General features: G+C 62.1%; 3 protein-coding genes, 1 long non-coding RNA gene and 1 pseudogene across 6 annotated transcripts in view; 1 reads left to right on the forward strand and 4 right to left on the reverse strand.

Moving 5' to 3' along the window:
* Positions 1 to 170, reverse strand: part of LOC122457430 (sialic acid-binding Ig-like lectin 10) — a 6,658-nt gene extending 6,488 nt beyond the window's left edge. Inside the window, exon 1 of the mRNA XM_043502293.1 lies at positions 164 to 170. Coding sequence (XP_043358228.1) covers positions 164 to 170 — 7 coding nt within the window. The remainder of the gene's footprint in view (positions 1 to 163) is intronic.
* Positions 171 to 445: 275 nt separating this feature from the next.
* Positions 446 to 2,218, reverse strand: LOC122457357 (annotated as a pseudogene).
* A 5,361-nt stretch (positions 2,219 to 7,579) lies between these two features.
* Positions 7,580 to 9,124, reverse strand: LOC122457358. The gene is made up of 3 exons (XR_006276860.1): positions 9,070 to 9,124; positions 8,278 to 8,419; positions 7,580 to 7,637 (listed from the first exon to the last, which is right to left on the reverse strand). It is a non-coding gene; the product is annotated as an uncharacterized LOC122457358 (long non-coding RNA).
* A 1,920-nt stretch (positions 9,125 to 11,044) lies between these two features.
* LOC122457359 (myelin-associated glycoprotein-like) lies at positions 11,045 to 20,072 on the reverse strand. Of its 2 annotated transcripts, none has more exons than XM_043501930.1 (6): positions 19,744 to 20,072; positions 14,784 to 14,941; positions 14,244 to 14,624; positions 13,258 to 13,551; positions 11,870 to 12,142; positions 11,045 to 11,335 (listed from the first exon to the last, which is right to left on the reverse strand). In XM_043501930.1, exons 2-6 carry the CDS (start codon positions 14,854 to 14,856, stop codon positions 11,142 to 11,144), a joined length of 1,215 nt encoding a protein of 404 aa, XP_043357865.1. In that variant the 5' UTR covers positions 14,857 to 14,941; positions 19,744 to 20,072; the 3' UTR covers positions 11,045 to 11,141. The 2 variants fall into 2 exon arrangements, with proteins under 2 accessions (XP_043357865.1, XP_043357866.1); XM_043501931.1 differs by lacking the exon at positions 19,744 to 20,072 and adding an exon at positions 16,461 to 16,817.
* Positions 17,571 to 27,076, forward strand: LOC119847636 (NACHT, LRR and PYD domains-containing protein 12-like). 2 transcript variants are annotated; one of them, XM_043501927.1, is made up of 8 exons: positions 17,571 to 17,671; positions 18,755 to 19,085; positions 21,684 to 21,776; positions 22,070 to 22,126; positions 22,588 to 24,346; positions 25,037 to 25,123; positions 25,503 to 25,670; positions 26,101 to 27,076. In XM_043501927.1, the coding sequence occupies exons 2-8, from the start codon at positions 18,758 to 18,760 to the stop codon at positions 26,405 to 26,407; spliced, it is 2,799 nt and encodes a 932-aa protein (XP_043357862.1). In that variant the 5' UTR covers positions 17,571 to 17,671; positions 18,755 to 18,757; the 3' UTR covers positions 26,408 to 27,076. The 2 variants fall into 2 exon arrangements, with proteins under 2 accessions (XP_043357862.1, XP_043357863.1); XM_043501928.1 differs by having other exon boundaries at positions 17,598 to 17,671; positions 18,758 to 19,085.
* The last annotated feature ends 384 nt before the right edge of the window (positions 27,077 to 27,460 follow it).

Below are 27,460 nucleotides of genomic sequence, written 5' to 3' on the forward strand. Positions count from 1 at the left end.
ACCCCCTTGCTGTAACCACTATAACCCCACTCCCCTCCCAGAGCCGGGAGAGAATCCAGGAGTCCCGATTCCCTCTAGCCCCCTCCCCCAGCTCTAATCCACTAGACCCCACGCCCCTCCCAAAGCTGGGATAGGACCCAGGAATCCTGGCCGTCTTCAATACACATCATCTCCGAGGGGAATAATCACCAGACAGAGGCTCTGAGAAACAGGCCCTTTAATCTCCAGGGAACAAATGGATCTAGCAGCAGTTGTGGGGAAAGGAAGGGAACAGAAAGGGGAGCTTGTGGCGGGGGGGGGGGAATCAACGGGTCTGGGATCCCGGGTAACACACACACATGCACACACACACTGCCCCCTGCTCGGGGGTGTTGGGGGAATAGGTCCCAGGATACCGCAGGCTTGGTCCGGCCCCTATGGGGCAGTGCAGACCCCACACTGGGCTCTAGGAGACTCTCAGGATGCGAAGCGTCACCACACCTGGGGGGGAGAGAAGAGAACTGGGCTCAGAGCAGCAATGGGACCAATGGGAGCATCCTCTACTGGTACGCAGCACCCCACCCCCAGAGGTGGCCTGCATCTCAGCGCCGGGCGAGGGGTCCCTGTATAACCAGCCCCTGCGCCCCACCCAGAGGCAGCTGCCCTTTCGACACTCGCCTATGTTGCACTCACCAGTGACGAGGAAGAGGAGGAAGGAGGCCCAGCCGAGGCCAAGGACCAGCCGAAGGTGACCTGGCCCGGCGCAGCATTCACAGCCCCAGCGAACTCCCTGTGTACACGCCCAGCGCGATCATGGCACAGAGCCCTGGGGAAAGGGAGCAGGATGGACACCCCTTAGTGCGGCCCATCCTCAGTCCCAGCCCCTGCCCCGTCCCACCACCGGGGGGCTGCCAGAGCCCAGGGCAAGGTCCCTGGATGGGGGGGCTCCCCAGGGTGGCTGGGGGGCGGGTTGCACTGTTTGGGGGGTGGGAGTAGCCGGGGGGAGGAGGCCCCGACGGGGGGCGGGTACCTGCGCTGAAGCTGCTCACAGCAGAGACCAGGGTCAGAGACATGGAGCCGATGGTGGGAGCGGAAGAATGAAGCAAGGAGGGCGAAGAAGGAGAGAAACCCGGCGATCATGGCCAGGAACAGGAAAGCCCTGGTGGATTCAATGTAACCTGAGGAGCCAAGAGAGACCAGAGGGTAATGGAGAATTACCCTGCAGCAAACTAAAATAGAACCCAGGAGTCCTGGCTCCCAACCCCCTCTGCTCTAGCCACTAGACCCCACTCCCCACCCAGAGCCAGACCCAGGAGTCCTGGCTCCCAACCCCCTCTGCTCTAGCCACTAGATCCCACTCCCCACCCAGAGCCAGACCCAGGAGTCCTGGCTCCCAACCCCCTCTGCTCTAGCCACTAGACCCCACTCCCCACCCAGAGCCAGACCCAGGAGTCCTGGCTCCCAACCCCCTCTGCTCTAGCCACTAGAACCCACAACCCACCCAGAGCCAGACCCAGGAGTCCTGGCTCCCAACCCCCTCTGCTCTAGCCACTAGACCCCACTCCCCACCCAGAGCCAGACCCAGGAGTCCTGGCTCCCAACCCCCTCTGCTCTAGCCACTAGATCCCACTCCCCACCCAGAGCAGACCCAGGAGTCCTGGCTCCCAACCCCCTCTGCTCTAGCCCACTAGACCCCACTCCCCACCCAGAGCCAGACCCAGGAGTCCTGGCTCCCAACCCCCTCTGCTCTAGCCACTAGATCCCACTCCCCACCCAGAGCCAGACCCAGGAGTCTGGCTCCCAACCCCCTCTGCTCTAGCCACTAGATCCCACTCCCAACCCAGAGCCAGACCCAGGAGTCCTGGCTCCCAACCCCCTCTGCTCTAGCCACTAGACCCCACTCCCCCCCAGAGCCAGACCAGGAGTCCTGGCTCCCAAACCTTCTCTGCTGTAACCACTAGACCCCACTCCCCTCCCAGGGCTAGAACCCAGGCGTCCTGGCCCCCATCAAGGGAGTGGATGCAGCAGTGGGGTTTCCTGGTGGAGCCGGGCTGCCCCCGGCCACCTGGCACTGAAGCAAACGTCCAACACCCGAATTCACGCAGACTTTCCACAGCCCCGAATAGGACGTGACGAGGTGGCTGTTGGCCACCAGCCAGTGGTCGGAGCCCAGGGCGGCCAGCAGCAGCAGGAGACTGAGCAGGGCCCGGGCGGTGCTGGGGATCTGGAGCGACGCCATCGCGGGGGAAGCTCGGGGCCGCAGAAGCCAGGGGTGCACCTGGGGGTGAGGAATGAATCAGAGGCAAATCGTGGCCCAGAGCAGCTGGGCTGAGCCAGAGCCCTGGGGCCTGGATCCTCAGGCAGCTCCCGAGCTGGGGATGGGGGTGGGGATGGAGGGATGGGGAGGTTGGGGAGGTGGGGGGTGAGGACGGATGGAGGGGTTGGGGAGGTGGGGTTGGGGGATGGGGTGGGGGGATGAGGAGGTTGGGGAGGTGGGGGTGGATCGGGGGTGGATGGAGGGCAGAGGGATGGGTGTGAGGAGGGACAGGGGAAGGGTGGGGTGGGGGGATGGAGGGGTTGGGGAGGGGGGGTTGGGGGATGGGGAGCTTGGAGAGATGGGGGTAGGGATGGGGGGTGGGATAGGGGGTGGATGGAGGGCAGAGGGATGGGTGTAAGGAGGGACAGGGGAAGGGTGGGGGTGGATGGAGGGGTTGGGGAGGTGGGGTGGGGGATGGGGAGGAGGGATGGGGAGGTGGGGGGTGAGGACGGATGGAGGGGTTTGGAGGTGGGGTTGGGGGATGGGGTGGGGGGATGGGGAGGTGGGGGTGGGGATGGAGGGATGGGGGGTAGGGATCGGAAGTGGATGGAGGGACAGGGGAAGGGTGGGGTGGGAGGATAGGGAGGTTGGGGAGGTGGGGGTGAGGACAGATGGAGGGATGGGGAGGTTGGGGAGGTGGGGGGGTGAGGACGGATGGAGGAGTTGGGGAGGTGGGGGTGGGGATGGAGGGATGGGGGTGGGGATCGGGGTGGATGGAGGGCAGAGGGATGGGTGTAAGGAGGGACGGGGAAGGGTGGGTGGATGGAGGGGTTGGGGAGGTGGGGTGGGGGATGGGGAGGAGGGATGGGGAGGTTGGGGAGGGTGGGGGGTCAGGATGGATGGAGGGGTTGGGGAGGTGCGGATGGAGGGATGGGGATGGATGAAGACGAAGGGGACTGGGGGGGTATGGGGGGTGGCCCTACCCAGACACCAAGCCTCTCTGCGTTGTCCAACCTGCCATGGAACCTTCCCCCCCCCCGGCCTGGGGTCACCCCCCGGCGGGGCAGCTCCCAGGATGGGTGGAGGATGGGGGGGATGAAGGGAGGGTGTGGGGGGAGGGATGGATGGAGGGAGGTGAAGGGGACGGAGGGAGGGAGGGATGGATGGATGGATGGAGGGATGGATGGAGGGAGGGAGGTGTAGGGGGAGGGATGGAAGAAGGGATGGATGGAGGGAGGTGTAGGGGACGGATGGAGGGAGGGAGGGATGGATGGATGGAGGGATGGAGGGAGGTGTAGGGGGAGGGAGGGAGGGATGGAGGGAGGGAGGGATGGATGGAGGGAGGTGACGGGGACGGATGGAGGGAGGGATGGAGGGAGGTGTAGGGGGAGGGATGGATGGAGGGAGGGATAGATGGAGGGAGGTGTAGGGGGAGGGATGGATGGAAGGATGGAGGGAGGTGTAGGGGGAGGGATGGAGGGAGGGATGTATGGAGGGATGGAGGGAGGGAGGGAGGTGTAGGGGGAGGGATGGATGGAGGGAGGGATAGATGGAGGGAGGTGTAGGGGGAGGAATGAATGGAAGGATGGAGGGAGGTGTAGGGGGAGGGAGGTGTAGGGGGATGTATGGAGGGATGGAGGGAGGGAGGGAGGTGTAGGGGGAGGGATGGATGGAGGGATGGATGGAGGGAGGGAGGTGTAGGGGGAGGGATGGATGGAGGGAGGGATGGATGGAAGGAGGGATGGATGGGGGGAGGTGTAGGGGAGGGATGGAGGGAGGGAGGTGTAGGGGGACGGATGGAGGGAGGGATGGATGGATGGAAGAAGGGATGGATGGAGGGAGGTGAAGGGGGGAGGGATGGATGGAGGGAGGTGAAGGGGACGGATGGAGGGAGGGATGGATGGAAGGAGGGATGGAGGGAGGTGTAGGGGGAGGGAGGGAGGTGTAGGGGGGCGGATGGATGGAAGAAGGGATGGATGGAGGGAGGTGTAGGGGGACGGATGGAGGGAGGGAGGGATGGATGGATGGAGGGATGGATGGAGGGAGGTGTAGGGGGAGGGAGGGAGGGAGGTGTGGGGGGACGGATGGATGGAGGGATGGAGGTGTAGGGGGAGGGATGGAGGGAGGTGTAGGGGGAGGAATGGAGGGATGGAGGGAGGGATGGATGGAGGGAGGTGAAGGGGCGGATGGAGGGAGGGATGGAGGGAGGTGTAGGGGGAGGGATGGATGGAGGGAGGGATAGATGGAGGGAGGTGTAGGGGGAGGGATGGATGGAAGGATGGAGGGAGGTGTAGGGGGAGGGATGGAGGGAGGGAGGTGTAGGGGGATGGATGGATGGAGGGATGGATGGAGGGAGGAGGGAGGGAGGTGTAGGGGGAGGGATGGATGGAGGGAGGGAGGGAGGGAGGGAGGGATGGATGGAGGAGGGATGGATGGAGGGAGGGAGGTGTAGGGGGAGGGATGGATGGAAGGAGGGATGGATGGGGGGAGGTGTAGGGGGAGGGATGGAGGGAGGTGTAGGGGGAGGGAGGGATGGAGGGAGGGAGGTTTAGGGGGACGGATGGAGGGAGGGATGGATGGATGGAAGAAGGGAGGAGGGAGGGAGGGATGGAGGGATGGATGGATGGAAGAAGGGATGGATGGAGGGAGGTGTAGGGGGAGGGAGGGATGGAGGGATGGAGGGAGGGAGGTGTAGGGGGCGGATGGATGGAAGAAGGGATGGATGGAGGGAGGTGTAGGGGGAGGGATGGATGGCAGGAGGATGGAGGGCGGGAGGGGATGGATGGAAGGAGGGATGGATGGGGGGGAGGTGTAGGGGGAGGGATGGAGGGAGGGAGGTGTAGGGGGACGGATGGAGGGAGGGATGGAGGGATGGAAGAAGGGATGGAGGGAGGGAGGTGAAGGGGGATGGATGGATGGAAGAAGGGATGGATGGAGGGAGGTGTAGGGGGAGGGATGGAGGGAGGGAGGGAGGTGTAGGGGGAGGGATGGATGGAGGGAGGTGTAGGGGGAGGGATGGAGGGATGGAGGGAGGGAGGGATGGATGGAGGGAGGTGTAGGGGGAGGGAGGAGTGGGTAGAGCGAGGGGTGGGGCCGTGTCCGGGGCTGGAGGGGCAGCACCACGGTGGCCCAGGCTCCGGGTAGTAGAGAAGCCAAGGAAGAGCGCCCAGAGCGGGGGTCCGGCTACAGCAGAGGGCTGCCCACAGGGCTAACCATGCCAAGGCCAGGCCCACGCTGCCCTCCAGACAGCCGCCCCCCTGGAAAGGCTCGGACCCCATGGGGCAGGACCTGCTTTCCGGCCATCGGCCCCCGCAGCTCGGCTTGTCCCTTAGCCTCTGGCCCGGCCCGGGGCCGATGGTTCATCTCCTAGAGTGGGGGGCGGACACACGACCCCCCCCCAAGTCAGGATTTATGAGGGGGTGCGGCCCAGAGCGGGGGTGGGGAGGGACCATCACCGCGGGCCAGGGCGGCCGGGTTTCTATTAGCCTCTCTCCAGGCCAGCCAGATCCCCCCGACACCTGTTCTCTGCATTGCCCCCTCCTTGAAGGGTTACACCCTCTCAGGTCAGACAGTGCCTCTTGTTCTGGGGTGGGCCACATGGGGGTAGGAGGAGGAAAGGTCCCATTGCATCCCCCCCGGCACATCTCTACCCAACAGGTCTGCCCCGCTGGCAGACCCAATTCCACAGCCCGTGCTCCCCCATTCCCCACCCCCGAGCCAGCCAGTCCCCCGCCCTGGGGCCGGATCAGTGTCGGTGCCTCCCACAGGGGAAAGGCCCCATGTCCCATTCCCCAGCCCCTCATGAGATTTGTGTGTAATTTAACTATAATAATCACCCGTAAGCAATGAGTTCCCTGGGTTAACACTGATATGACCCCCCCACCCCATGAAATAAACCCACTAATCCCCTGTGGCAGGCAGTCCTGCAGGCTAACCCTACTAAGAGCAAGATGCAGGGAGTCCCAGGGTTAACCCCACAACTTCCCAGGGGCAGGGAGGAATGTAGGTTAGGCCTATTAGTGCCCAATGGTAGGAAGTCCCACAGGTTAACTCTATTAATAGCCAGTGGCAGGGAGTTCCAGGGGTTAACCCTGCTAACACCCAGTGGCAGGCAGTCCTGCAGGGTGACCCCCTTAAGACCTAGTGGCAGGGTGTCCCACTGGTTAGCCCACTAATAACCAGTGGCAAGGAGTCCCGCAGATTAATCTCAGTATTATAATATAATCAAACCACTGTGGACGCATTGAAAGTACAAAAATAGAGACGTATATTTTGAAAATCTTACAGTAAAATCCACCACTGGTTTGGGGCAAAGCAGCTGGGGTGGACCTCAGAGTTAGAAAAGAACAGTGGGGTGAAATATAGCCTTTCAAAGCTCTGTAACCATGATTTGCAGGGCTTAACTAATATCCAGTGGCCGGGAGTCCCAGGGGTTAATAATATTAAACCTAGCAGTAAAATTGCACCCAGTGGCAGATGTGATCGGGTTCCTTCACAATCAACAGGGTTTCAAGTCACCCCCTTTCACTCTGCCCCTATGGGTGTCTTTGAACCTTTCAAGACCCTGAGATTCTCCCCTTCCAGGATTTTAGGGGGATTTTTTTAACCCTTAGGAAATTGGAGAAGGTAGAAAAAATCCTCTCTTCTTAACCTTGCATGATCCTACATGCATTTCACTCTGCTCCAGCCCCGAGGGTTTAATGGGACCTGGCACAGAGACCAGCTGATACGAGGGGCGTCACCCCACTGGATGTCTAGTCTTATGTCATCAAGGGGGCACCAAATCTGATTGGGCATCTCTGGGGGACGGGGGGCATGTGGACATCAGCGTATGACCAGGGAAGCTGGCATGTGGCCGGGGGCTGGTGGGCGCGTGGGGTCTTTTACAGCTACACAGGGTGACTAAACCATCCCTGGCGGGGGCAGATGGCTATGGGCAGGGATGCGTGGTTTGGTTAGTTTTCCAGCAATCCCGCATCTAGCACCAGTTCACTCTAGCTAAATCCCACCGCTCACACCAGGTTTCCCCTCTCTATATCGCACCTCTAGCATCATGTTGCTCCCAGTGATTCAACTTACTACCTCAGTCCCTGACATGGGTTGGCTCTAGGCATATCCCACTGCCCCCACCAGGTCCTCACCAGCCATCCCACCGCTCACCCCCACGGATCAAGCTATTATTACTCCTAGCTATACAAGCACTTGTTTAAATAGAAGAGATATTTAGAAGCATTTGCGGCCCATCCGCTCCCACTCTAGGGTTAGACATTGGAGTAGATCTGCTCAGACAGCAAATGCGGCTGCCAGGTGCCAACATTCCCGTAATGTCCGGCTCCTCCTGCTGCTAATTCTCATAGTCTTCCATTCTCTCCATGGCCTCGTAGTCATCAATGCCCAGCTCCTGAGGATGCAAAGAGGAAGGATTGACTCACACAGAGGTCGCCGAGATGCAGCCACCTCTTGGGCGGGGCAGCTGGGGAACAGCCGCACACAACGCCGTATGGGGACGGCTTTCCGGGCGCCAAGATGCAGCCACTTCTGGGGCGGGGCAGCTGGGGAACAGCCACACACAACACTGCATGGGGGCGGCTTGCCCGGCACCGAGATGCAGCCACCTCTGGGGGGCGGGGCAGCTGGGGGAACAGCCGCACACAACACTGCATGGGGACGGCTCGCCCGGCACCGAGATGCAGCCAAGGACAGGAAACAAAGACTAATGTATCTACGGCGACAGAATGGATTTTAGGGAGGCCAATGTAATTAACTATCTGGGAATCTGGCCCGGACGCCTGGGGCCACATCCCGCCCTCCTTGGTCGCACGCACAGCGGAGACGTCTGGTTACTCGGCACTCGGGCGCACTGACCAACGCCTCAGTGCTAATCACTGCAGCACGGCACCCTCTAGTGCTGCAATGGGGCATTGGGGTCAGCCCTGATTGCCAAGGGAGAGCCCCCACCCTGCAGGTCTCCCATCCTGGGAACAACCAGGCCCCTCCCAGCTTAGCTGGCGGGGGGAGCGTGTGACCCTGGCCTTTCCCACCTCTCCCCCGGCCTTTGCCTTGCTGTATAGGTTGAACTGCTCCTCTTTCTTTGCCTTGCTCGGCTTCCCCCCCTTGAGAGACTGCCTCTGCTCCCCGTTGCCTTCGTTGTCGTAGATCGAGGGACCCTCTTCTTCGTCCTTCCTGCAGGAGAGAACAGGCTTTAGCTCGGTTCCCGCAGCTCTGGAGCTGCTGACAAGCCCACCCTGCAGCAGCCAGTCCCAGGGATAAACACAACTAATCCCCAGTGGCAGGGAGTCCCATGGGTTAAACTGTCCAATATTTAGTGACTGGGATTCCTCTGGGTAAGCTCTGATAATATCTAATGGCAGGGAGTCCCACAGGTTAACCCTGCAACTATCCAGTGGTAAGGGAGCCCTGTGGGTTAACCATGCTAATCCCCAGTGACAGGGAGTCCCATGGGTTAACCCTGCTAATATCCACTTGCAAGGAGTCCCGCACGCTAACCCTGCAAATATCCAGTTGCAGGGAGTCCCAAGGTTAATTATTTCTTAGAGGAGCCTTCATACCAAAGGAGACCAGCCAGTTCTGTCCAATCCCTCTTACTTGCCTGCTTTTCACAGGTGTCTCCCTATGGCCCCGAATGAATCCACCCCCCCCCAATCTCCTGGTCCAGTTCTCTGGGCCTCTCTATATCTGCCCTCAGCTCCATACCCCCTTCCTCTTCTGTGCCTGCTGCCACCGCCCCCTGGCGTTGCGTGGGGCCTGCTGCACGCAGCTCCTTTGTGGCTAAGCCACCAAGACCTCCAAGCTCATGGCCTGGTGCACCTCACCTGGCTCTGGCTACCTTGTTAGGACCATGATCGCCAGCACGAGAGGAGCAGAACGCGCCAATCACTCCACTGGAGATCATGAGCAGCAAAATATCGTCCCCTGCAGAGAGAAGGCAGACACAGCTGGTGTGAGAAGTGGGATTAATGGTGTCAAGCAGTGCGTAAAGGGGGAGCAGCATCTATATGTGGGTAATTACAGTAACAGCATGCCCATGCATGGGTGGGAGGGTGCTATCGTCCCCTCTCCTGAGCTAAATTAGGCAGGCAGCTTGTACTCATCGTGCGTATATATAAGCATATATGGGAAGGGTGCACTACCTACTCAGCGGTTCCTAGGTTACTCTGGCCCTGGGGTAAATTAGAGGGGTGGCTTATATTTGGGTGTGAATATATACAGTAACCCCATACCCACACTCAGGCTATATTCAATAAACGGTAGACTTATACGAGGGACAACCTGTGTAAAAGAGTAATTATGGTAACACCAGGCATGGATGTGTACGTGAGTGCCCAGCCCCCCAAGCTCCCCAGACATGGGGCAGATACCCGGGTCAGGGTGTATAGGTGAGTAATTAAGGTAACAGAGAGCCCCAAGCACATCCCCCCCCCAAGCTACCCCCAGACATGCGGCTAGGATTGCCGACTATCTAATCACACAAACCCAAACCCCCTTGCCCTGTCCCCTGCCCCACCCCTTCATGAGGCCCCGCCCCTGCCCTGCCCCTTCTCCAAGGCCCCGCCTTGCTTACTGCATCCCCCCTCCCACCATCGCTTGCTCTCCCCAACCCTCACTCACTTTCAGCGGGATGGGGCAGGGGATTGGGGTGAGGGCTCTGGGCTGGGGGCCGAGGGGTTCGGAGTGTGGGAGGGGGCTCTGGGCTGAGCTTTGGGAAGGGGTTGGGGTGCAGGAAGGGGTGCAGGGTGCAGGCTCTGGGAGGGAGTTTGGGTGCGGGATGGGGGTGTAGGGCTGGGGCAGGGGATTGGGGTTGTGGACAGGGTGAGGGATGTGGCTCTGGGAGGAGTTGGAGGCAGGAGGGGAATCCAGGATGGAGTAGGGGGTTCAGGTGCAGAGTGCAGGCTCTGGAGGGAGTTTGGGTGCGGGGGGGGGTCGGGAGTGGGGGAGGGGGTTGGGGTGCGGGAGGAGGTGAGGGGTGCAGGCTCTGGGAGGGAGTGTGGGTGTAGGAAGGGGCCTCAGGCCTGGGAAGGCGGTCCAGGTGCAGGAGGGGGGTGAGGGTCGGCCGGGAGGCACTTACCTTGGGTGGCCTCCCAAGACTGGTGCACTGGGGCCAAGGCAAGGTCCCTGCCTGCCCTGGCTCCGTGCTGCCCTGCAGCACCTGGGGGGTAGGTGGGGGGGCTCCATGTGCTTCCCATTGGCCCCAGTTCCCGGCACCGCAGGGGTATGTGGGCCACCACCGGGAGCGGCGTGGGGCCAGGGCAGGCAGGGAGCCTGCCTTAGCCCCGCCGCACCGCCGGACTTTTAGTGCCTAAAATCTCCCGGTTTGGCTGCAGGGAGATGGAGCCCGATTCCGGGAGACGCCGGCCAAACCGGGACGGTTGGCATAACAAGGTTCCCTCTCGTTATCCCCACCCACGTGCGGAATGAATTTTGTGACATGCACCAATATGGAGGTGACGTGTGACACGACCCTGTGTGTCACAACACCTCCATATCGGGGCACGTAACAAAACTCATCTGGCGGGGATGGGGCTGAGGGGTTCGGCGTGGGGAGGGGCTCAGGGCTGGGGCAGAGGGTTGGGGGGTGAGGGCTCTGGGGTGGGGCCAGGGATGAGGAGTTTGGGGGGCAGGCTGCACCTGCATGGCGCTCAATAGGTTTTTGTATGGCCGCGCAGCTTAGAGGGAACTCCGGCTGGCAACCCGACATGCGGCTGATACCCGGGTCGGGGCATGTACATGAGGCAGTTACAGTATCAGGGGACCCCATACCCAGCCCCCCCGCCTGTCCCGGTACCTGCGGGCACAGCCGGCAGCGCAGCCTGGCTCTGCCCATGGGCGTTGGTGACAGCGCAGGACACGTTGGCCAGGGCCCCGGCAGGGCCCCGCAGCTCCCCGCTCACGACGGGGCCCGCACCCACGAAGTCGCCCGCAGCTCTGGGCCCTCGAAGTCCCCGGGGAGGGTGCGGTTGGGCAGGCGCCACTCTAGGCGGGGCGGGGGGTTCCCCTCAGCTGCGCAGTGACATGTGGCCTCCTCCCCAGGCCCGCTGCCCCGAACCGTGCAGTTCCCCCATGGCAGCAACTCCGGCGGGTCTGCAACGGGACACGGGACATGTGGGATACCAAGCCCAGATCCCCCGGCCGCCCTGAGTCAGCCAGTGCCCCGCCCAGGGGCCGGATCGGGGCCAGCACCCCCTAGAGGGGCACAGCCCTGTGCCCCATTCCCTGCCACCCAAACCTTGGGGTTGATCGGGGGCCAGGGCCTTCCAGAGGGGAAAAGCCCCATGCCCCATTTCCTGCCACCCTGAGCCAGCCCCCCAACCTGGGGCTGGCACCGGCTAGAGGAGAAAGACCCCGTAGCCCCTTCCGCACCCCCCGATCCAGCCAGTCCACTGTCCCAGGAATGGATTGGGTCCTGAGCCCCCTAGAGGGAAAAGGACCCGTGCCTTGTTCCCCACCCCACTGAGCCCGCCCCCGCCCAGTGGCCGGATCGGGGCTGACACCGCCTAGAGGGGAAAGGACCCGTGCCTCATTCCCCACCCCACTGAGCCTGCCCCCGCCCTGTGCCCGGATCGGGTCCTGTGCCCCCTAGAGGGGAAAGGACCCCGCGTCCCGCTGCCCCCTCACACTCCACGTCGAGGTGCGTGGCGGGCGAGTCCTCCCCCAGGCCGATCTCGTTCTCGGCGGCGCAGCGGTAGGGCCCCGAGTGGCGCCCCACGGCCGGCACTGTCACCTCGGGGCCCCGGCCCAGCCCGCGCAGCAGAGCCCGGCGTGGCCCCTGGAACCAGCGGTACTTGGTGGCCGGTGGGTGGCTCTGGCTGGTGCATCGCAGGGTGACGCTGTCACCTTCCTTCAGCCGGGCCGGCCCCACCACAGCCACGGCCGCGCCCCGCGGGCGATCTGGGGGGGAGGGGGCAAATTAGGGGGAGCCTGCCCCCCACACGGCACCCCGAGAGCACAGAGCTCCTCCACGCCTCCTGCCTTCCCCCAGAGGCCATCCACACCAACTCCTCTGGGCCAGCCCCTCCCCTCCAGGGCCCCACACCCACCAAGTGGGGAGATCCCCCACCCCACCCGACCCCTGCAGCACGACGCCCCTCCTGCCCCCCCCTGCTCCCTGCAGCACGACGCCCCTACTAGCCCCCACCCCGACCCTTGCAGCACGGCGCCCCCTGCTGATCCCCCGGCACAACCCCTGCAGCACGCGCCCCCTGCTGACCCCCCAGCACACCCCCTGCAGCACGGTGCCCCTGCTGACCCCCCGGCACCCCCTTGCCGCACGCACCCCCTGCTGACCCCCCACCTGCCCCCTGCACCGCAGCGCCCCCTGCTGACCCTCTGCCCTGCCCCCTGCATCACAGCGCCCCCTACTAACTCCCCACCCTGCCCCCTGCACCACAGCTCTCCCTGCTGACCCCCGGCACAACCCCTGCAGCACGGCACCCCCCTGCTGACCCTCTGGTACACTCCCTGCAGCACGGCACCCCCCTGCTGACCCCCCAGCACACCCCCTGCAGCACGGCACCCCCCTGCTGACCCTCCGGCACACTCCCTGCAGCACGGCGCCCCCTGCTGACCCCCGGCACACCCCCTGCAGCACGGCGCCCCCTGCTGACCCTCCGGCACACTCCCTGCAGCACGGCGCCCCCTGCTGACCCCCGGCACACCCCCTGCAGCACGGCGCCCCCTGCTGACCCTCCGGCACACTCCCTGCAGCACGGCGCCCCCTACTGACCCCCGGCACACCCCCTGCAGCACGGCGCCCCCTGCTGACCCTCCGGCACACTCCCTGCAGCACGGCGCCCCCTGCTGACCCCCCGGCACACCCCCTGCAGCATGGCGCCCCCTGCTGACCCCCCGGCACACCCCCTGCAGCACGGCGCCCCCTGCTGACCCTCTGCCCTGCCCCCTGCATCACAGCTCTCCCTGCCAACCCCCCACACCACAGCGCCCCCAGTGAATCCCCGCCCACTCTGCCCCCTGCAGCACGGCGCCCCCTAGCGCCTCTCACTCACACTTGACCTGTAGGTACAGCCCGTTGCGGGCCTGCTGCTGGTTGGGGAAGGTGGCCGTGCACTGCAGGTACTGCCCGTGGTCCTTGTATGAGGGGGTGTAGCTCAGCTCTGACTCCGCCCGCCAACCGCCCCCCGCCAGCTGCTCGTGCCTGGTCGTGGCTTTGCCCCCCCCGGGGCTCCAGCCCAGGCTGGGAGGGGCCGAGGGGCAGGTGTGGCGGACGGAGCAGGTGATGGTGGTTTGGTCGCCCTCGATCAGCACCCCAGGGTCGCTCAGCATCAGCGGGTCTGGAGTGTCTGGGGGAGACAGACGGGGAGGGTGTTACAGACGGCAGCGAGTGATTGCCCTCAGATTCGGCCACCTCTGGGGTGGGTCACAGGGGCTGTTTATTCAGGGACTCCTCACCCGGCACCAAGATGCAGCCGTCTCTGGGGTGGGGCAGCTGTTTATACAAGGATCCCTCACCAATGCTGAGATGCAGCTGCCTCTGGGGTGGGGTGCAGGGACTGGGTTCTCCCCCTGGCTCTGGGAGGAGAGTGATGTCTAGTGGTTAGAGCAAGGAGCGTTGCTGAGGTCTGTGCTTTTAATGGCTGGTAACAGAGGAAGCAGTTTGAGGGGGAAGGGCTGGGCCCAGCCTGGGGCAGGGGAAGGAAGTGGGGCTCTAGGGGGCTGTGCAGAGAGCTCTGTGTTTTTCCTTGGTGTGTTGTCTGCTCTGGTCCCCATTAGCCACCTGGCAACGAGCCCTCTCCCATCTCTGCCGGTGCCCCTCACTCCCGACCCACAGCCCCCTGCTAGCCCAGCCCTGGGCTCCCCCCAGCTCTGCCAGTATCCCTCGCCCAGTACTGAGATATGGGGTGGGGCGACTGTTTATACAGGCATCCTGCAATGCGACTGTCTCTGGGGTGGAACCCTCTGCTGCCAGCCTCCCTTTGGCTGCATCTCTGTGCCCAGGGGGTTGCCCTGTGTGAGGTGGGAGGTGTCCAGTTACCTGCCACCTCCACCCGGACTGTGACGTCATAGAAGCGATGCCTAACGGAGTCGGGGTTGATCCAGACATAGTAGCTCATGGCGTCCTCACTCTGCACGGGACTTATGCTCAGGGTGCAGTTCCCCATCTCCGGATCCCCCAGCAGCTGTGTCCGGGCCTGGTACTCGGCCAGCACGCTGGCCGTGTCCTGGCTGTTATAGATCTCAGGGTAGCCCCGGCTTCGGTACTGGTACCAGACCACGCTGAATGGACTGCCCAGGGACTCACGGGAGCCGGGGTAGGTGAACGAGCAGGGGATGACCACGCAGGAACCCTTCAGAGCCCGGATGGTCCCAGGGAGCGAGGATCTCCAAGAGCCAGAGACATGGCTGTAATACAAAGCTGGAAAGACAGAATGTAGCGTTGAGGTGCAGCCACCTCTGGGGCGGGGCAGCTGGGGAACAGCCACACATAACGCCACACAGGTATGGCTGTCCTGGGGCCGAGATGCAGCCACCTCTGGGGCAGGGCAGCTGGGGAGCAGGGATGGCCGAGACTTACCTTCCAGTAGGGCCAGCAGGAGGCGCTGCCTCGTGAGGCTCACAGCATGACAGGCCTGGGGGGATCCAGCCATGTCGGGGGGATTCAATTTGGACCCCAATTGTCCGTCCCCTCCCGCTCTCTGCTCCGCAATGCGAGGTCAGTTGTGAAATCTGGGGCTAGAGAGAGAGCCGTAGGTTATAAGTGGAACTGATCTAGCCTGGATCGAGGCCAGTGCCCCCCCTAACTGGGAAAGGCCTCAGGCCCCATTCTCCACCCCCAAGGCAGCCAGTCTGGTCCTGGGGCCAGATTGGGGCTCTGCCGCCTACGGGGGGGCCCGTATCCCACTTGCCCCAGGACTCGCTCCCCCTTTGCTGTCTCTGCCCGGGGCGGTCGCAGCCCAAAGCCCCTTGGCTTCCTTAGGAAAACCCACAGCTCGTGTTGCTGGAGCCAATCCCAGTTGGGAAACTGGGGTAGGGGGTCACCCCGCCCCCCATCACCCGTCCCAGCTCCTCCCCTAGGAGAGACCCCGCCCCCACCCCAGGGAGCTGCTCACTCCCCTCCATCCCCCACCCCCCAATCTACAGCAGGGAAACTGAAGCAGCAGCAGAGCTCAGAATAGAGCCAGGACTCCTGGGTTCTCTCCCTGGCTTTAGGAGGGGAGTGGGGTCTAGTGGTTAGAGCAGGGGTGGGGGCTGGGAGCCAGGACTCCTGGGTTCTCTCCCTGGCTCTGGGAGGGGAGTGGGCTCTGGTGCTGAGGCCAGGGCCAGGGGGGTGAGGGGGTCATCAGCAGCTGGGCAGGGGCTGAGCAGACACACACGGAGGCACATGACCCAGTGCAGTCCCCATCCCCCACCGCCAGCTGCTGGCCACTTGCCCAGGCCTGGCTCGGGGGAGCTCCTGGCCTTCTGCACGGACCCAGACCTCCCTCCTCCATGTACCCCATTTCCCTCCCACATCTCCCCATCCAGTTGCACCCCATCTCCCTCCCCCACCCATCTATCCCCACCCACTCCCTCTCCCACCTCCAGCCACCCCATCTCCCTACTCCCATCTCTCCACCCCCTATCTATTCCTCCCTCCCCATGCACCCATCTATTTATCCATCCCAATACACCCCACATGTATCCCCATACATCCCTCTGTCTATCCATCCACACCTCTAATTATCTACCACTATCCATCCCCCCCACCCCCATCTAGCTATCCATCCCCTGCCCCCCCCCCCCCTGCTCTGGACTCCCATACCTCTCTCAGGGCCCAACCACAGGCTCCTGGTCAGTTTCACTTTCCTGTTGCAATTTCTGGTCAGTTTCACTCTCGCCCCCTTGGCCTCCCCTTACCCCCTCTGGGCCCGATTTCCCGCCCCCCTGCCCCCAGGCTCATGGTGGCTGATGCTGTGAAGGGGAGTGATGGCGGGGGGCTCAGTCCTTCAGGGTCTCAGCCAAACCCAGGGCGGGAGGGGGATAGCCAGGACTCCTGGGTTCTTGCCCTGGCTCTGGGGGAGGAAAGAGGGGTCCAGGGGTTAGCGCAGGGAGGCTGGGACCCAGGACTCCTGGGTTCTACCCCTGGTTCTGGGTGAGGGGGTTCTGTGGGACACACCCCACCCTTCCTTCCATTTCTCCTCCCTTCACCCCCATATCCCCCCTTCACCCCCAACTTGCTGCGCTGGGAATTCCCGAGACCCCAGGGGCTCACCAGGCAGGGACGGCGTCCAGCCGGATCCCAGCGCCCCTGGAGCTGGCCCAAGCCTGGCTCTCGCTGTCTTCCTCTTGCCCTCGTTTTCTCTCCGTCCGCTCTGCGCTCCGGCCAACTATAAATAATTGCTTCTCTGTTGCCCTGGGGCCCGGCTGAATCTGTGAGCCGCGGCTTCCACCCCCACCTCTTCCCCACATCTGCCCTGGCACATGCCGTGGAGGGGCATCGGGGGGGAACACTTAGGGGCACCCACCCCATACATAGCCCACTAGCCCCTGGGTGACCTTTGGGCTGGCATTGCTGGAATGGAGCAGGACAGAGACAGAGTGTGAGTGTGTGTCCATGTCTGTGTCCCCTTCCCTGCCCCAGCAGGCCAGGCAGAGCGCGTGTGTGCGTGTGTGTGTGTGAGACATGCTGCGGCTGTGTTTGTGACACTGGGCGGGTGTGACACTGCGGGGGGGGGGGTGTCACACAAGGAGACATTCACAGGGCAAAGGCCTCCACTTGGAATGGTCTCCAGGCACCGATAAGGCGACAGATTAACACACACGCAAATTAGGCTGAACAGTTAGAGCTACAAACAGAACAGAGAGCGGGAAGAGGTCGGGAGTGAGGGGCACTGCAGAGCTGGGGGGAGCCCAGGGCTGGGCTAGCAGGGGGCTGCGGGTCGGGGGTGAGGGGCACCGGCAGAGCTGGGGGAGGGCTCGTTGCCAGGCAGCTAATGGGGACCAGAGCAGACACCACACCAAGGAAAAACACAGTGCTCCCTGCACAGCCCCCGGAACCCCACTTCCTCCCCCTGCCCCAGGCTGGGCCCAGTCCTTTCCCCCAGAACTGCTTCCTCTGTTACCAGCCATTAAAAGCACAGACCTCAGCAACGCTCCCTGCTCTAACCACTAGACCCCACTCCCCTCCCAGAGCTGGGGATAGAACCCAGGAGTCCTGGCTCCGAGACCCTCCACCCCCCCCACTCTAACCACTAGACCCCACTCCCCTCCCAGAGCTGGGGAGAGAACCCAGGAGCCCTGGCTCCCAGCCCCCTGCTCTCACCCAGGGAGGGAGGGACTATTACCCAGCAAGGCCTTTGCTGATTATGGTTAATGATTGAGCCAAAGGTTGCTCAGGAGAGAGGTGAGAACACCCCCCCGGCCCCCGGGAACAGCAGGGCTCAGGGACTGTGCAGACCCAGCTAGGCAAACAGCTGGACCCAGGTAGGACCCACACCACTGCCCGGATGTGGGATAGGGTCTAGTGGTTAGAGCAGAGGGGGTTGGGAGGGAGCCTGGACTCCTGGGTTCTATCCCAGCTCAGGGAAAGTGGGGGTCTAGTGGGTTAGATCAGGGGGTGGGGCTGGTAGTTCAGGCCCCATGGGCCAGATCCAGCCCTTACCTGTCTGCTGGGGCTGCTGGTGAGGGGGCAGTTAGCTCCCGTGTGTGTGGGGGGGTCCCTCTCCCTGGGACAGGGCTGAGACTGGACACACTCGGTTCACAGGCAGGGCCACGACACTGAAGGAGCCCAGAGAGAATCCCCCAGTGGGGCTGGATCAGAGCTGCCCCCCGCCCCCGAGAGGCGAAAGGCCCCGTGCCCCACTCCCTGCCCCCGCCTAGCAGCCACCCCACCCCCATCTCAGTTACTGGAGGGCTGTATTAGTGGAATGAAGGTCAAGTTGTCAGCTCCTTGGAGCGAGTGGAGATAAGACGCCCTGCCCTCCCCACATCACCCCCCCGCCCCATCGACCCCTTCACTGCCCCATTCCCTGCTCACTGACTCAGGATCACAGGCCAGCTGAGCTGCCAAGCTGGGATCAGCTGGGTGGGTGACTGGATGGGAGACCAGCTGCAGGGTGAGGGGCTCTCCCCCAACTGTCAGAGCTGGCCCCAATAGTGCTAGGGGGCACTGTGCTGCAAGGTGGGGCTCAAGTCGGGGCGCTCGCCCCTCCAATTTAGACTATGAATAGCATTTTCCTGGCTCTGGGTGGGAAGTGGGGGCTAGTGGTCAGAGCAGGGGGGCCTGGGAGCCAGGAGTCCTGTGTTCTCGCCCTGGCTCTGGGAGGCGAGTGCAGACTAGTGGTTAGAGCGGGGGTGGGGGAGTAGCTGGGAGCTAGGACTCCTGGGTTCTCTCCCTGGCTCTGGGAGGCGAGTGCAGACTAGTGGTTAGAGCGGGGGTGGGGGAGTGGCTGGGAGCCATGACTCCTGGGTTCTACCCCTGGCTCTGGGAGGGGAGTGAGGGCTAGTGGTCAGAGCAGGGGGGGCTGGGAGCCAGGACCCCTGGGTTCTCTCTCCGTCTCTCCCCAGCAGATGCCTGCCCCCCAGCATTATCCCCAGCTGATCCAGCAGCACCGGGAGCCCCTGCTCCGCTGGCTCCAGGGGAGCCCCCAACCCCTGCTGCGTCGGCTCCATGACAGGGCGGTGCTGAGCCAGACGGAGTACTTCACCTTGTTGGAGACGGCCCCCCAGGCCAACCAGGTCATCACGCTGCTCGAGTGGGTCAGCCAGGGGGCTGAGCGGAGCCGGTGCTTCCTGGAGGCACTGCAGGAGCTGCAGGAGGAATACGGCGCCGAGCTCCAGCAATGGCTGGAGGAGAAGTACCCGGAGAAAAGGAGACCGTGGTCTCCACTGCAACCAGGTACGGGGCCTCCCCCTGGGGCGCCAGCTCCCTCCCAGCCCAGGGCAGGGTGCTGCCTGGCTCGGGCGGGGGAGGCACTGGGGGCTGGATCTGAAATTTGCGGGAAATCACAGGAACGCTGAAAGGTTCTGCCTCACGTCAGCCTTGACAGGGGCACGGACTCCATCGCTGTGTCCTGGTGTCTTTCCCGTCCTTTCCTCCAGCTTCCGCCTTCAACCATCCCTCCGTATACCCGGCTTTGTTTTATAGCCATCCACGTGGCCAGCCGTGTTTTTATGTCCCTCCAATCTGCCATCCATACAGCCTGTTTGATATCCATCATCCTTCCATCCTTCTGTGCCCAGCCAGCCTTGCCATCCACCCAGCCCTTCCATCCATCCATCCATCCATCCATCCACCTACCCTTCTCTATTTCCATCCACCCATCCTTCTCTATTTCCATCCACCCACCCACCCATCCTTCTCTATTTCCATCCACCCATCCTTCTCTATTTCCACCCACCCACCCACCCATCCAACCTTCCACCCATCCAACTTTCCATCTATCCTTCTTTTACGGCTATCCATACATACATGCAATTATCCATCTTTATAGCCATCCATCCACCCATGCAACCTTGCACCCAGCTATCCACCCATCACAGGGTTCTCTACTCACCTCTGGAGCGCCTCCTCCTGGCCGCTTGGAGGATTAGCACTTTCCAGGTCCGATGCCCCTTCTGCTGGGGTCGCGACCCTGCTGTCTCTCTCTCTCTTAGACTCCAGGGCTCTCCCCTGCATAGCTCGGCCCTCTGGCCAGGTCAACTTGGGGGTATCCCACTTCCAGGGTATCAAAGTCTTTCATGGTAAACTGTCTCCAGCTGTCTTCTCAGTCACTGCGATGGGTGGCAACAACTTTCCCCAGGCCCGGCCTCTATTCCCGTTCCAGCCCAGCAACCTCCTAATCCACAGCCAAGGTCTGCACCATCTTAAATCTCGCTGCCCTTTCCCTGCCCTTGGGGTGAACTTCCAGCAAGCATGGTTCCAGTTTCCTTCCTTAGTGTCCCCCTTCCCAGCTCTGACCCCACCGAGCCTTACACCTGTCTCCCTGTTCCCAATCCCCCCCTTAGCAAAACATGATTCCAATTCCCCCCCCATTCCCATGCCCATTCCCCCCCCTTCCTGATTGACTGCAGACTATATAGTAAAACTTGAGTTCTGCTTAGCTATACCTTAACCAATCATTTTACTGAAATTTAACTAACCAATCCTAACATATTGTAACATGATGATTTAACCAGTTATATCCCACCACCTTAATTAGTTCACACCCAGCAAAATTAATTATACAGCAGACAGAAACAATCACAGAACCAGACAGAGATTATACAGACAAACAATCGGGAAATGGGGACGACAGCGACAGAACCACACCGAAATGAGGATTTCACACCCCAGCTATTGAGAAGTGAGGTGCCACAAGTCCTCCTTTTCTTTTTGCAAATACAGACTAACACGGCTGCTACCCTGAAACTTGCCAGGCAGGATGCTATCAAACTAAGTTTCCTTTTACATCTTCTAGGCTCTTCCCTTTCTCTGGAGGCGATCGGCACTATCAGGACAGGATTGTATCCTAACAGCCCAAAAGCACCTTCTTTCAGTGTGACTAGTTTGGGATGTGAGGAGGTGACCGGTCGGTCGCTTCCCAGCTTATGGCTGCCCTGCTGCTTAGCCAGAGGCCTTAACCTAAGCACAGGGCCTCAGACTGTCACAGTAAGAAAAGGCCCTTACACCGGCAGCCAGCGATTTTGATTCTTTCTTTCTTTTATCCCTCTAGAACTAGCTAAGGATAAGGATACACCTCAATTCTTAGAGTCTAGGCCTTTACAGACAGGCCTGAATATCTATATGCTAACACCCTTCTGCTGCCAGCTTCCTGGCTTTATCCCAGCCCCGCCTATTCCCGCTCAGCCAGGCTCCTACACCAGTCAGGGGTTACTTTGGCACCCAGTTCCCCTCAGCTGTGGCCTACCCGGTTAGCTGGCCCCTTCTCAGCCTCATCCCATCTTCTTTATAGCCGTTCCTCCACACATCCAACCTTTCCCCCAGCTAACCACCGTTTTTATATCCATCCATCCCTTTTATATCCCTCCAACCGTGCCTCCAACCTTCCATCCATCTACCCATCCAGCCTTCCATCCATGCAACCTTCCACCCATCCCTCCATCTTATTTATAGCCATCCCTCCACACATCAAACCTTCCATCCATCTACCCATCCAACCTTCCATTCAGCCAACCTTCTTCCATCCGTGTCTTTTTGTATCCACACACCCAAACAATGTCCATCCACCTTCCATCCATCTACCCATCTAACCTTCCATTCATCCAACCTTCCACCCATCCATCCGTCTTCTTTACTTCCATCCACCCGCACCTCCAGCCTTCCATCTGTCCATCTTTCTCTTGTATCTATACATCCATCCGACTCTCCTTTTGATATCCATTGAGACACACATCCAGCCACCTTTCTTTAATATTCATACAGCCAACTCTCTCTTTTTATAGCCATCCACCCATCCAACCACTATTTTGATCTCCATCCATCTTTCTTTCGCAGACAATCCCAAACCTCTGAAATCGAAACACACATTCCTGAGGAAAATCCTGCGGAAAAACACCAAGAAATATGAGCCAACCCCAGAGCCGCCAGGTGAGCCACCATCTCCACCCCACCAACCGACCTCAGGAACAACACCTTATCAGTGAGGGATCATCAGCCCAAGACATAGGCTGGGACAGGAGTGGGTTCTAGTGGATTAGAGCAGGGCGGGGGCGGGGGGCAGCTGGGAGACAGGACTCCTGGGGTCTCTCTCCAGTTCTGAGGCCACAGCAGGATGTCATGGAGGAGGTGTGGGCAAGGAGAGGCTTGGCACAGCCCAGCTCTGTGGCCCGGATCTGGGTCCTTCCCCCAAGCAACAAGGACACTTGTCCCTTGTCCAACAGGTGGGGAGCGTACCGGGAACCTGAACTTCCGAAAGGCTCCGAGCGCCCCACTGAAAGGTATGGAGTGAGGGGGCTGGGTTGTGGAGGGAGGTCAGAGGGAGGGTCAGGGTGTTGGGAGGAGGGGAGAGAGTTGGGGTGACAGAGGGGCCAGGGGAAGGGAGGGAAGTTGGGGGGGAAGGGACAGAGGGGTGGGAGAGAGGGTTGGGGGCAGGGCCAGGGCTGGTGCATCGGGTTAGGGGAGTTAGGAGAGGATCTTGGGGTTGGGGGCAAGGCAGGTGCAGAGATGGGTGTTGAGGGGAGGATTTGGGGGCAGAGATGGGGGAGTTGCAGAGGGATTGGGGGCAAAGATGGGGATTGAGGGAGGCCTGGGGGAGTGGGGATTGTGGGGAGAGATGGGGGAGTTGCAGAAGGACCGGGGGCTGGGAGGGCTGGAGGAGATGGGGGGCAGATCAAGGCATGAGGGGCAGGTCCAGGGGGCAGGGGTGCAGACACATGACCCCCCCCCCGCTTCTTCCCAGCTGTCCTGCAGCGCCACCGGGCCTCCCTGCTGTTGCACACCCAGCAGCTGTGCACTAACACCTCTGATGCCCGCTCCTGCAGCCCCATCGAGATCCGCTACACCCCACTACTGCTGCTGGACCACCCCGGCCCCACTGCACCTCCCGGGCACGAACACCTGGCCCTGGCCGCCCGCCGCGCCCGCCTTCTCCCGCTCCATGCCCCCCGCCGGCTCGCCCTGCGTCACCTCCTGTCCCCGCTGCCTACCGAGACCCAGGCCCCCCGCCGGGTGGCCCTGAGCGGTGCCGCCGGCATCGGCAAGAGCGTGACCGTGCAGAAGATCCTGCACGACTGGGCTCTGGGTGCAGCTTTCCAGGGCCCCCTCTGTGCCTTGGATTTCTCTTGCCGGGAGCTCAGCCTGGTGCCCAGCCCTGTCACCCTGGAGGGGCTGATCTGTGCCAAGCGCCCCCACCTCCAGGAGGTGCTGCCCGAGCTGCTGGCGCGGCCCGGGGACCTCCTCATCCTCGTGGACGGCTTGGATGAATTCCAGCACCCGTTGGACGGCGGAACTCCCCGCCACCGGCCTGGCCACCCGGCCCACGTCAAGGAGCTGGTTCGGGGACTCATCGACGGGACCCTGCTGCCCGGGGCAGCTATCGTGGTGACGTCCCGGCCGTGCCCGGCCCTCTCCAGCATCCCCTTTGATCGCCACTTGCTGATCCTTGGCTTTGACGAGGACCAGGTGGAGGATTACTTCCACCGGTTCTTCCGGGATGCCGAGCGAGCTGCTGCCGTGCAGGGCTACATCTCCGTTCACCAAGGCTTAGCCGGGCTGTGTTTCATCCCCCTCTATTGCTTCATCTTGTGCACCGCCCTGGGGGAGTTCTTCCCTGCTAGCCGGGCGGCTGACCCATCTCCGCCCACCACCATCACCGAGGTCTATTGCTGCTATTTGACCAGTATCCTGGGACACAGCTGGTCTCCGGAGCCGGGTGCTGGGCAGCTGGTCCTGCGTCTGGGGCACCTGGCGTACGCCACCCTGTTGGCCGGGAAGATCCTCTTCACCCCGGCTGAGCTGCGAGAATTCGGATTCGACCCCCAAGACCTTCCGGGCACTTTCTTCAACCCCATCTTCTCCGGAGAAGACCAACAGGTCTATTGCTTCTTCCACCTGACAGTGCAGGAGTTCCTGGCCGCGCTGTACTGCGTGGCTGCCCTGGATCCTGGCGCTGAGGACCTCACGCCCTGCCTGGATCTCTGGTGGGAGGGATCAGCCTGGCGGGACGGGGACCCGGAGCCCTCCTGGACGTCACCAGGCGAATCCAGTCTCCTCAACTCCACCCGGCAGCTCCTGAGGGGCTACCAGCCCCGGTGGGACAATCTCCAGATGTTTGCCAGGTTTTTCATGGGGCTGCTCACCTCCAGGATGGAGGGGAGGCTGGAGGGGTTGGCCGGAGGCTTCTCAGGAGACGTGCTGGGGCCCGTGGCTGACTGGCTGGGGAGGAAGCTCAGAGGAGACACCGAGCGGCGCCTGCTCTCGCTCCTGCACTGCGTGGCTGAGCTGCGCCAGGAGGGGGTAACAGGCCGGGTGGCCCGCGAGCTGGAGGACATCAACCTCTTCAAGGTGACCCTCAACCCAGCCGACTGCGCCGCCCTGGCCTACGTGCTGGGGGCCTCGGAGCCCAGGCGAGTGAAGAACCTCAACCTGAGCTACAGCAACATGGGCATGGCCGGGCTGCGCAGGATCCAGGGGCTGCTGCACCGCTGCGAGACGCTGCAGTGAGTGTGTGTGTGTGCATGTGCCACCCAGGACTCCTGCGTTCTATCCCCAGCTCTGGGAGGGGAGGGGGCCTAGTGGTTAGAGCAGGGGGGGCTGGGAGTCAGGACTCCTGGGTTCTATCCCTGACTGTGGGAGGGGTGTGGGGTCTAGTGGTTAGAGCAGGGGGCTGGGAGTCAGGACTCCTGGGTTCTATCCCTGACTGTGGGAGGGGTGTGGGGTTTAGTGGTTAGAGTAGGGGGCTAGGAGTCAGGACTACTGTGTTCTATCCCTGACTGTGGGAGGGGGTGGGGTCTAGTAGGTTAGAGCAGGGGGCTAGGAGTCAGGACTCCTGGGTTCTTTCCCCAGCCCTGGGAGGGGAGGGGGCCTAGTGGTTAGAGCGGGGGGGGCTGGGAGTCAGGACTCCTGGGTTCTAACCCTGGCTGTGGGAGGGGAGGGGGGTCTAGTGGTTAGAGCAGGGGCTAGGAGTCAGGACTCCTGGGTTCTATCCCCAGCCCTGGGAGGGGAGGGAGCCTAGTGGCTAGAGCAGGGGGGCTGGGAGTCAGGACTCCTGGGTTCTATCCCCAGCCCTGCGAGGGGAGGGGGCCTAGTGGCTAGAGTGGGAGCCAGGACTCCTGGGTTCTGTGCCAGACCCTGGGAGCAGGGGTTACCCAGTGCTCCGATCCCCTCTCACGCTGTCCACTCCTCCATAGGCTGCGCTATAATTCTCTGGACAAGGAGGCCGCCGTCATAGAGGCCGAGGTGCTGAGATCCCCACAGTGCCAAGTGAAACGGCTGCTGTGAGTGACCCAAGGCGGAGGGTGGGCTGGGGCATGGGACCTTTCCCCTCTAGGGGGCGCCAGCTCTGATCCAGCCCCAGTGTGGGGACTGGCTGGCTCAGGGGGCAGGAAATGGGCTTTGGGCCCCTCTAGCTCCATATGGGAATTGAGTTTGCCAGGTCTCAGCCCAGTTCCCAGCAGGGACAGGGACCATCTTCCCACCTCAGATACTAACCGACCCCTTTGCTGGCAGCCCCAAAAGAGATGCCAAGGGCTGGCTGGGCTACGGGGAGCGAGCCCCGATCTGTAGGGTAGGGGGGCGGGACGCCCCCAGAGTCATCGGGCTGGGGGGCGGATTTCTGAGCCCTCAGGTGGATCCCGTCACTCTGCTTCCCTGCAGCCTGTGTGGGAACTGCTTGGGCTCGGAGGGGGCAAGGTGGCTGTGGGAGGCCCTGAGGGAGAATTGCACCCTGGAGGAGCTGTACCTGGACATCACCGGCATCACTGACAGCGGCCTGGACAACATGCTAGCCTGCCTCCTGGCCAACAGCACCCTCCGGCTCCTGACGTGAGTGCCTGCCGCTGCCCTGCAGGGGGTGCTGTGCTACGGGGGGCTCTCCCCTGGTGGTCTGGGCTGGCCCCGATGCCCCTGGGCGGCGCTAGGGGGCGGTGTGCTGCAGGGGGTGGGATGGGGAATCTCCCCTGGCAGTCAATTCTGACCTTAATATTGCATCTCAGCCCCGGGTGAGGGTCCTTGTATAAACTGCCCGCACGCCCCACCCCAGAGGTGGCTGCATGTCAGTGTTGGGTGAGGGGTCCCCGTATAACCAGCCCTCGTGCCCCACCCCAGTGGCAGCTGAATCTCAGCGCCCAGTATACACAACGGCTCCACCCCTGCCAGCCCCTGGCGAGCAACCCCAGTAAAAATCGGCCACAGCACCCCAGATGCAGCTGCATCTCTGCGATCCCCTGACGTATTGTCCCCCGCCCCTGGGCAGCATCGTGGGGAACCGGCTGAGCGAGGCCGGGCAGCGGACGCTGTCGGAGCTGAGCCGTCGCAAGCCAGGCCTGAAGGTGATCAGCACGTTCGAGAGCGACATGGGCCTGCTCCAGGCCTACCTGGACTGGGTGGAAGAGATCAAGGCCGACCCCGACCAGATGGATGCCGTGAAGAATGCCGATGCCTTGCGCTGCATCGTCTTCATCCTTCGGGACTTGGACGAAGCCAGGGCCAGCCCCGAGGCCCGGGCCCGAATCCGAGAGCTGAGGAGAGAGATCAGCGCTCTCCTGGGGGAGAAAGAGTGAAAGGTGCTAGGAGCTGCAGGTCTCGCTGCTAGGCTCCTTCCCGCCACCAGGGGGAGACACCCACTGAGATTCCCCCATGATGCCGTCTGGGTAAAGCTGTAGGGGTAACTTAGGTGTTTGGGGGAGCTGGAAACAGGACACGGGGTGTTTCCTCTCTAGGGGGCACCGGCTCCCATCCAAACCCAGATTATTCCCATTTGAAAGGCTGTGTGTAATGAACGGCAAGGTTGTCAGCTCCGTTCCCAGTAGGGCAGGCAGCCCCATTACACTCCCCACCCCATGGACATTAAGCATCCCCATGGCCGCTAGACCCAGCAGAGAGGCTGAGGGGTAGATACACCATGGAGTCTGAACCCCCTTGTCCCTCATCTGCAGGGCATGGAGATAAACTGGCAGAGGGTGTGGGGCGGGGTAGGAAGGGTCTGCCTGGGAATTTCACAGCAAGAACTGGGACAGAACCCAGCTGCCCGTGCCTGGGAGTTATGGAGAACCCCTCTCATTCTGAGCACCATAGGGGACATGACACACACTAGAACATATCTACTTCCCTGCCAAAGGGGAAGTACATCATCAGATCCACACTGCTCTGCTAATTTCAGTATAAACTGGCTCCAGGATGGGAATGTTTTTATATAAATCCCCCTAAAAAAGGGAGATATTGGTAAATATTGGAAATGAATAAATTTGTATTACTAGTCATTGTATGTACTGCTGTTGCCCCTCAAAGCCTGAGTCCTGGGGGCTGACGCCGATGCCCCAGCATGGCGCTAGGGGGCGCTGTGCTTCAGGGAGCAGGGCGGGGTGGGGGCTCTCCCCTGGCAGTCAGGGCTGGCCCCGATGCCCCTCAGCGGCTTATTAGTGAATGGTGCTATGGTGAAATATCGTCCCAGTTAGCTCAGGGAGTCTCTGGATGGATGGGGTGGAGGGTAACAGATCATCCCACCCCTAAATCCTGGGGTTGACCAAGTCTAGCCTGGCCCCCCTACTGCCCCCCATACTCCCTAGGAAGACCCCTCAAACTCCCCCAATGCCCTCTTCCCTACCCCGATACCC

Source organism: Dermochelys coriacea, chromosome 24 (assembly GCF_009764565.3).
Source record: "Dermochelys coriacea isolate rDerCor1 chromosome 24, rDerCor1.pri.v4, whole genome shotgun sequence".
Taxonomy (NCBI): domain Eukaryota; kingdom Metazoa; phylum Chordata; order Testudines; family Dermochelyidae; genus Dermochelys; species Dermochelys coriacea.

What these genes read in the sequence shown, in the direction of transcription:
- LOC122457359 (XM_043501930.1), bottom strand. Translation starts at nt 14,856, where the DNA reads ATGGCTGGATCCCCCCAGGCCTGTCATGCTGTGAGCCTCACGAGGCAG. An exon ending in CCTGCTGGCCCTACTGGAAG is followed by an intron (nt 14,625 to 14,783) that starts GTAAGTCTCGGC and finishes CTGTCTTTCCAG; the next exon opens with CTTTGTATTACAGCCATGTC. An exon ending in AGTCCGGGTGGAGGTGGCAG is followed by an intron (nt 13,552 to 14,243) that starts GTAACTGGACAC and finishes TGTCTCCCCCAG; the next exon opens with ACACTCCAGACCCGCTGATG.
- LOC119847636 (XM_043501927.1), top strand. Translation starts at nt 18,758, where the DNA reads ATGCCTGCCCCCCAGCATTATCCCCAGCTGATCCAGCAGCACCGGGAG. An exon ending in TGCCAAGTGAAACGGCTGCT is followed by an intron (nt 25,124 to 25,502) that starts GTGAGTGACCCA and finishes GCTTCCCTGCAG; the next exon opens with CCTGTGTGGGAACTGCTTGG. An exon ending in AGCACCCTCCGGCTCCTGAC is followed by an intron (nt 25,671 to 26,100) that starts GTGAGTGCCTGC and finishes GCCCCTGGGCAG; the next exon opens with CATCGTGGGGAACCGGCTGA.